The sequence below is a fragment of the Hylobates moloch genome, unplaced genomic scaffold (genome assembly GCF_009828535.3).
Source record: "Hylobates moloch isolate HMO894 unplaced genomic scaffold, HMol_V3 SCAFFOLD_7, whole genome shotgun sequence".
NCBI lineage: Eukaryota > Metazoa > Chordata > Mammalia > Primates > Hylobatidae > Hylobates > Hylobates moloch.
The window spans coordinates 127,200,551-127,208,749 of record NW_026652282.1 but is presented as its reverse complement, the minus strand read 5'-3'; the positions used below and the strand labels follow the sequence as shown (position 1 = coordinate 127,208,749).

The following is an 8,199-nucleotide window of genomic DNA, read 5'->3' as shown; positions in this document are numbered from 1 at the left end:
CTGTCAGTGCCTGCCAGTGGGGTCCAGAGGGACCGTCTCTTTAACGCCTCTTTTGCAGGTGATGAGAAACATCCCCACTCTTAATGTCTTGCCTCCTCCGACCTAAGTCGCCCAGCACACAGCCTAACTTCCCTGGCAAACTTGCTTTTCAAACTCTCTTCTCTCAGTCACGGGCTCAGGTTCTGTAGTGCTGCCATGCTTTACTCCTCTGTCCTTCCCCTTATCTAGTCTCCCGCAATGACTTCATAACCAAGTTCTGGGTCCCTGCCTCTGGAGTGCCTGATGAGACAAAATGGCTCCTCGTCCTGCATCCCCGCTGCTACTTCCAGAATTCAGGCCTCCTGGTCTGGAGCCTGCACTGTTCCATGAGCCTCCTGACCAACCTGGAGGCCTCTGTCTTTCCTCCCTCAGGTCTGTCTTCCACATTCCATGGGCTCAGTTTCTAAGTCACAAATGTGTCCCCAGCAATCCTCTAGTGAAAACGCCGCCCGGCCTTCTCAGGTTAAAGTCCTAACAGTTCAGGAAGTGGGCTCAGCTCTCCCCACCCTTAAGCCGAACACTCTTTGGGTTCACGCTGTGCTGTTTAGTCACTGGTCCCCACCAGCCTGCTGTTCCAGGTCTCCTTGCTTTGCACCGGCGGTTCCCATGGCCTCGTCCTGGTGCACTCCTGGCCTCCTTCGAGGCAGAACTTTAACGTCACCTTCACAGCCCCACCCCAAGTATTAGGGACTTTCGTCTCCAGCTCTGATAGCATTTTGTACCTCCCCCGTCCCCACCCCACGTTAGGCTCTTGCAACCCAGGGTGGTAATTGCTCTGTAAGAGTCTGTGGCTGCGGCAGGGTCTCTTGAGTTCCTTGAAGGCAAGGCTGGTGTTTTACTCATTTCCGAAACTGGGTGCCCAGGGCACAGTATCTGCTTAGTAAGTGTTGAATCAGCAAAGGGCTGCTTTCTTGTTTTTTTCTAGTGAGATGCGCCTACTTCTCCTTGGAGAAGCTCGAGGAAGCAGGAATGCTGGAGATGAGGTGAGGAGGAGAGGGTCCCTCTTTATGGGATGTAGGCCGTAGGGGACCTTCAGATCACCAGTTCCAATTCCTATGCATGCTAGCATCCCCTCTTGGGTTCCTTCCCCCCAAGAATGGTTGCCAGCTTCTGCCGAACACCCCAGAATCTGCTGGGAGTGGTTTCAAATCATGAGTGAGGATCCCCGGGATGGTGGGTTGCCGTTGCTCCTCCCGTGGCCTCTTGTATGAAGAGCTAGAACTCGCATAATGAGCTGGATAGTCACCATGTGGCTGCTAGCAGGGAAGCCAGTGGTGGCTACATAAGGGCTCCCTTTTCCAACTCTCCCAGCTGCTCCTCACTCTCACTCCTGGGTGTGCTGGGCAGTGGGGTGCAATGCGTCCGTAGGTGCACACTCTCCCTGGGCGGCAGCGAGCAGCAGAGGTCTGATCTGTGGTGGGATGAGGAGAGGAAGTCCAAGTAAAGCAGCTGCAGTGGTGAGTGAGCCTAGGAAGAATGGCATCACCAGGCCAGGTAGGGATGCGGGTGGTGTTCGGCTACCCCTGAGAAAGGGACCAGAATGCACCTGAGTCTTGATTTTCATTCCCAATAGCAGGTCAGCACCAGACCCGAAAACGCTCTGATTTCTGCCTTCCACGCCACACTCTCTTCACCTGCTGCCTCCTCACTCCTCCCATTAACAATGTCCTGGCAGGAACGAGACTTTCCCCTCCGTCTCTTCACTTCTCTTAACAGGTCAGGTCGGCCTTCACCTCCCAGACCCGTCCTGCTCTTCCCTTCCCCTGTGGGGCCCTCCGTGGATGCTCTGGAGCCCCGGGCAATGGCCAACTGCAGGCATGCGGGGCCTTCTCGGGTTCCTTGCTGTGCTCCCATGAAACCACTGTGCCTGGCTGCACCCCACTAGTACACACTCAACTGACCCCCACTCCTGGGGCCAGCGGTGTGTCTCCTCAAGTTCTGCTTGCTTCTTCAGGCCTTACTTGCATGCCTATCGTGCCACACATCGTATCTCTTTTAGGAAGTCCTTGCCTTTTCCAAAGATCCTGCTTTGCAGCTGACTGTACCCTCTGCCTGCCTCCCCCAGGATACTGCCTCCTTCCTGAAACCACAGCCCCCGCTCAGGTCTTCCTTCCTCATCAGCAGGGAGCCCCCTGCAGAGCTCCTTGTCCATCCCGGTGACCTTCTGAGCCTCGCCTCCCCTTCCTTCCCTTCTCCCCCCTTTCTTCCCCTCCCCCGCCCCTCCCCCACCCTGCCTTCTCCTGCTCTGTCCTCTCCCTCCATGGCAGGCTAGCCTCCCTGGCTAGAGCTGTCCCTTGTGAATTTGCCGTCACCTTCCCTCTCTGTGCTCAGCATCACTGGCTGCACAGTCCCTCTCTTCCGCCCACATGCTCCCCGTGGGAAGCATTCTTTTTGCTCAGCATGATTTCTGTGTGACTCCTCCTGTTTTCTGAGCCTGTCACCCCCTTCCTCTTCCCTTGCCTCCCCACTGACACTTTCCAGAGTGCAGCCACCTCCCCTCACTGTGCTTCTTTGTCTCTGAGGCCCAGGAGGAAGTTGCCCTCCTCTGGAGAGGGTTCACGTTTGATTCTGCCTAGTGTTCTGGGGCACGGCCAGTCTGGGACCGCTTTGACCCTGATTCATGGTTTCCCTTCAGATGCTTTTTGGTCAGCCTGCTTTCCTCGTTTAGGAAATGGCTTTTGCCCATTTTTCTTTTTCTTTCGTTTTTTTTTTTTAGACGGAGTTTCGCTCTTGTTGCCCAGGCTGGCGCAATCTCGGCTCACCACAACCTCCGCTTTCTGGGCTCAAGCGATTCTCCTTCCTCAGCCTCCTGAGTGCTGGGATTACAGGTATGCGCCACCACGCCTGGCTAAGTTTGTATTTTTAGTAGAGATGGGATTTCTCCTTGTTGGTCGGACTGGTCTCGTACTTCGACCTCAGGTGATCCACACGCCTCGGCCTCCCAAAGTGCTGAGATTACAGGCGTAAGCCACCGTGCCTGGCTTGCCCATTTTTCTATTGAGTCACTTGCCTTGTTGGTATGGAGTTGTAGGAGCTCTTTCTGAATTCTGCCTCTAACCCCATGTTGGCTTTTTCTATTTCAGAGACTCGTCTGCTCAGGGGCTTGTTCTTACGTCTTTTGCAGAGCTGTTTTGGACTCAGTATTCACCTAAGCACTCCAAATTGTAAGTAACCCCAGAGGTCATAGAGTGTGCCACTGCCCCTCCATCTGGAGGCTGTGACCCCTCCCACAAGGAGAAGGTGCTCGCATGTGTCCAGTGCCCTGCCCGTTAGATTAGAGAGGGCTCCCTTCTTTGCTCTCTTGCACTGGTTTGTCTGCCTTTTAGCTTTCCTTTTCTGCCCTGACTCTCACAGGGTCGTGCGAATGTGCGATGTAGCAGGAGGAGAGAGGTAAAGTGGAGGAAGAGGAGCTGGAGGGGAGGAGGAGGGAAGAAAAAAGGAAGGGGAGGGGGAGGAGAGGGAGAGGGTTGGAGGAGGGAAGGAGGAGGAGAAGGAGAGGAGGAGGAGGTGAGACCAAGGAGAAGAGGTGAAGGAAGAAGAGGAGGCAGAAGAAGAAGGAGTGAAGAAAAGAGGAGAAGGAGAGGAGGAGGGGGAGGACTGGGAGGAAGGGAGAAGGAGAGAAATAGCAGGAGGAGGGAGGAAAGGAGGAGAGATGCAGGAGGAAGAGGAGAGGACGAGAGGAGGAGCAGAGGAGGAGGAGAAGGAGAGGAAGAGGAGGAGATTTGGAGGAAGAGGAGAGGTGGAGGAAGAAAGGAGGAGGCGGAGAAGAGGAGAAAGCAGAGAGGAGGAGGCCGAAGAAAGGAGGACCAGGAGGAGAGGAGGAAGAGGAAAGGAGGAAGAGGAGGAGTAGAATAAGAGGAGCAGAGGAAAAGGAGGAGGGGGTGGGGGAGGAGTGGAGAGGAGAGGAGGAGGAACAGAGTTGGAGGAGGTGGAAGAGAGAAGAGGAGAAGGAGGAGAGGAAGAGAGAAGGAAATAAGGAGAAAAGTAGGAGGAAGAAGAGAGGAGAGAAAGAGGAGAGAATGAGGAGGAGGGGAGGAGAAGGAGAGCAGGAGGTGGGAGGAGGAGGAGAGTAAGAGGAGGAAATGAGGAGGAAGAAAGAAGGACAGGAGGTGGAGAGGAGGAAGAGAGAATTAGGAGGGGAGGAAGAGGGGAGGAGAGGAGGAGAAGGAAACGAGGAGGAGGAGGAGGCTGCAGCACCTTTATCAGGTTCCAGTTCTCGGTGCGCCCCGTTCTGCAGGACACTCTCCTGTGGTCAGCCCTGGCCTGCGGAGGATTCCCGCGCTGGATCTCTGAGGGATGCTGGTGCCCTCTCTCCAGCACATTCCTGATGCCCTTGCTGACACATGTGTCCTCTGGGCCCTCTCCTGAAACCTGACCCTCCGGGGTGTCTTCTGGCCTCACCTCTTCTGTCCAGTTCCAGCAAGCTCACTTTGCTTAGCGTTTGAATCCCTTCCTTCACTGTCTGCCGTGACAATTCGGGCCTTTCACTGTCACTCAGGCCTGGACCATCACTGTTGCCCATCCCATGCCATCAACAGGTTTGCCCCATCCCTTCGGCTCCCTACCAGGGCATTCAGTTGTGTTGAGCAGCAGAGTGTCTCCAAGTCCCTTATCTAGCCTTCGTTTCCAGCCCCCACTGGTTGAGCTGCATCCGGGTCCCATCCCGCCGGGACCCTCTGGGGGATGCAGGTGCATGCTGATCCTGCAGCTCCTCAGGGGTGTCATCGCTTTCCCCCTTCCCAGACCCAGCACACCCTGCCTGCGGCGCTGTGCTGCACCTTCACTCTGGTCACGGGTCTGGCAGTCGGCTCACCAATTCCTCCTGCTTCCCTGGGACTCGCCGGCTTTTAGCACTGCAATTCACTCAGCAAACTGGGACTGTTGGTCACCCTACCTGGCAGCCAGTGATAAGGTGAGGGCCACTCCTGGGAGGGAGGACACCTGTGGGGAAAATTCTTGTGTTCTTTATTTCTCCTTCGGGATAGGGTGCCTGCGGCGCTTCATGGCAGGGAGTGGGCTGATGCTGCGGGCTCAGAAGTTTCAAGGGCATCTGGGGAGACCAGATATTCCGAGACCTTCTCCTAGATGTGCCTGTTCCATGTATCGGGGACGCAGGTTTTCCCAACAGGGCTTGTGTCATTGGCATGACAGACCTGCCTTGGCTGAGCATTCAACTGTCTTAGGAGTTCAGCCACCTTAGCAAGTCGTGGGTTTGTTCTTCAGACTTTGCTGCTCGCCCATTGCCTGGATCGGGGGCTACTTTGTAAACCACCAGGAAGACTCCAGTGTTTCTGCTTAATTTTTAGATGTTTGTTAATTGCTCTTGGTCTCTCATTAATCCCCTGTGGGTCATCCAGGAAACATACTCACCACTGTCTGTTCTCTGAGTTTTCATTTCCAGGCATCTGCCCTGCCTGGATCTCCTCACCTGCCAGGAACTTCCTGTCCACGAGCCGGCCATCCCAGCAAAAGTTCTAACACCAAAGGTCTGGCAACTAGCCTGCCATCTTGTGCCTGGAGCCGCCTGCGTGCCACCTACCCCCGAAGATGGGAACCTCGTTGCCAGTTGGGCAGATGCAGGGCAATCCTGTACCAAGCCCCCATTTTACCACCTGCTTTCTCAGACCACTCTGGAACCCACTGTCTCAGATTGGGTCCTCCAGGAAGCAGACCGTGAGAGGGAGCTGGCAGGGCCAAAGGTTTACTGGGGCTAACTAACACTCAGGAAAGGGACAGGAAGGAAGCAGGGCTGGAGAGCAGGTTGAGCCCGACCTGACAGTCTCGAGCGGCCCAACAGGGAGGTGTGGAGCCAAGGGTTGCCCACTAGAGGGGCCTGCATTGGGTACCGGTGGTGGGGTCCACATGGTACCTGGCACATAGCAGGCTGTGCAATCCATATTAAGTGACTGGATAAATTAATGCCCAGAAAAGGTGCCCTGGAGAATGGGTGCATGCTGAACACAATAGGGAAGGGCCCAGCATCTGCCTTGGCATAGGCAGAACTGTGCTGTGCCCTGCAACATGCCACCTGAGAGCTGCTTCGATCTTGTGTGTGCATTAGACAACTGCCAGGGGCATGAAGGGGATGTGCTTCCAGGGCATTTGCTGGCAGGGCGTCTCCTGATCTCTTGGTATTGGTGTGAGCACAGCCTGGCAGGAGAGGGCAGATCTCAGTGCAAAGTATGTCAAAAAGCAGATCGAAGCCAGGCTCCCTCCTGAAAGAGGCTCCTTGAAGGTAGGTGCACACTCATGTCTTTGTTACTTGTAAGGGGGCATCTTACAGGCAAGAGGAGTTAGGTGAATGTGAAGAGGAAGGAACTGCTCACTCTGGGCAGGGGGCTGGGGGAGGCTTCGTAGAGGAAGGGGTGTGTGAGCTGGGCTTTGAAAGTCAGAAGGGTTTTGTTAGGTGGGAGATGGGGGAAGGGCAGCCCAAAAGGGTTAGGTACATTCAGGGAGCCCAGAGAAGGTTCGTGGCTGGAGCAGACCCATTCGTAGAGTGAAGTCATGGGAGAAGAGGCTGGGAAACTAGATTGGGTCCAACTCCTAAAGGACCACTGAAGGAGTGTGGGCTGCACGCTGGGTGCAGCAGGTGAGTTTCCTCACTTGGGTTTCACTGTCAGCATTTTTAAAAGGCAAACTGGTTTTCTTCCTGAGAAGAATTCATTGATTCACTCGTGGCCAGTAAGTCATCTGGGCCAGAGGTTGGTGGGGAGATGATAGGGGTGCAAGTGTCATCTTCAATCACAGCATAACTGCCCTTGCTTTCTTACCTCTCATTTAGATATTTCAATGCTTGGTAAGGTCCCCTGCGCCCTCCTTCCTTCTCCCTTCCCAGCCATACTACTTATGGGGTGACTTTCTCTTTGTAAAATGACCATTAGTCTTATCAAATTAATCCCAAAGTAATACCATCAATTTCCCCCTAAAATACCAACAAGACCCCTCCTTGAAACTGCTTGTACATTAGGGACAGAGAAGAGTCCATGAGAATCAACATTTTCTGAGGACTCCAACTGTGTGCCGAGAGAGAGTTCCTGTGCTGCTGCCTCCTCTGTAGTAAAGCAAAGGTAACAGTCCTGCAAGGCTTTGAAGCTTACAGCGTGCTTGCCCTTAGATTCTTGTGTTGTGTTCTGGGTCAGCAGGAATGCCTCTCCAGGTCCTTTTTTCTCATCCTAATGTGACACTGAATTCTTCACAGGCTCCTAGGACCACATTATCATTCTCTTCACTCGAGAGATGAAGACACTGAAATTCAGAGAGGGGAAGTGATTTGCCTCAGCTTGTACTGTAAGTGATCAAGGCATGACTCAACCAGTCTTTTTGACCCTGACTATGGTGATTTGATCTCTACACCACAAGATGGTGGTGGAATGGTGGAATATGGTAACTAGAAGGCCCTTTCTAGCTCAGGACACATTTGATGCTGTGACTGTTTGGGAATTCAGTCCTGACCAATTTAAGAGGTTGTGTTTCTTAGCTGTCTCTGGCTCCTGGTTTGCCCAGTTTAATTCTGTGCCTGCCTAGCGAAACTTCTCTCTGTCTGTGGTCCAAGAAGCCTGACATTTCTGAACTAGTCCTCCTCCTGTCCACTCTATATCGACAGAATCTCATGGTACGTCCTTCTGGCTCAGCCATGGAATAAAGCGAGCTCTGTTGTTTTGGTCCTTGTGTTGTGCCCCAGCTTAGGAAGAATAACTCTTCAGGCTGCCTCTCCCATGCTAGGTCACATGCAGGTCACACATTCCCAGGTAAATTTTGCACTTTGTTTATCTGGAATTTGTCTAATTTCCTTGTCCTCGTTTCTGATTGTGTACTCTCTTCCCTTTTGTCTCATTATCTGGGCCTTATGTCTTTTCTCATGGTTTCTCTTCTGTAAGTCTCTAGAGCTGATGCAAGTACACAGTGAAGTGAATGAAGTTTAAGATAAAGCTTCAGTGTCTCTTGCTTGAACAGCCCTGGAAGGAGCCTTAGCATTATGGTCCTACAGTTGTATGGTTTGGAAAATCTACAAAAGATATTTAACCACAGTTGGTTCAGGGAATCTTTCTTTCCACTGTGCTGTCTCTATCCCTCTTGCCTGTGTGTTGGGTAGCAATGCAATGACCATGGTCATATTGAGAATTCAACTAAGGGGACATTAAGTTGGAATTCATTTAGTTT

General features: G+C 53.2%; 1 protein-coding gene across 2 annotated transcripts; it reads left to right on the top strand.

Annotated features, from left to right (window-relative positions):
- Positions 1 to 6: 6 nt before the first annotated feature.
- Positions 7 to 7,326, top strand: LOC116812120 (uncharacterized). 2 transcript variants are annotated; one of them, XR_004370583.2, is made up of 7 exons: positions 7 to 411; positions 965 to 1,022; positions 1,613 to 1,755; positions 3,123 to 3,203; positions 4,783 to 6,274; positions 7,007 to 7,106; positions 7,238 to 7,326. XR_004370583.2 is itself a non-coding variant. In XM_032757796.2 (5 exons), exons 1-5 carry the CDS (start codon positions 293 to 295, stop codon positions 5,237 to 5,239), a joined length of 858 nt encoding a protein of 285 aa, XP_032613687.1. In that variant the 5' UTR covers positions 7 to 292; the 3' UTR covers positions 5,240 to 6,995. The 2 variants fall into 2 exon arrangements, 1 of the variants encoding a protein (XP_032613687.1); XM_032757796.2 differs by lacking the exons at positions 7,007 to 7,106; positions 7,238 to 7,326 and having other exon boundaries at positions 4,783 to 6,995.
- Positions 7,327 to 8,199: the final 873 nt, after the last annotated feature.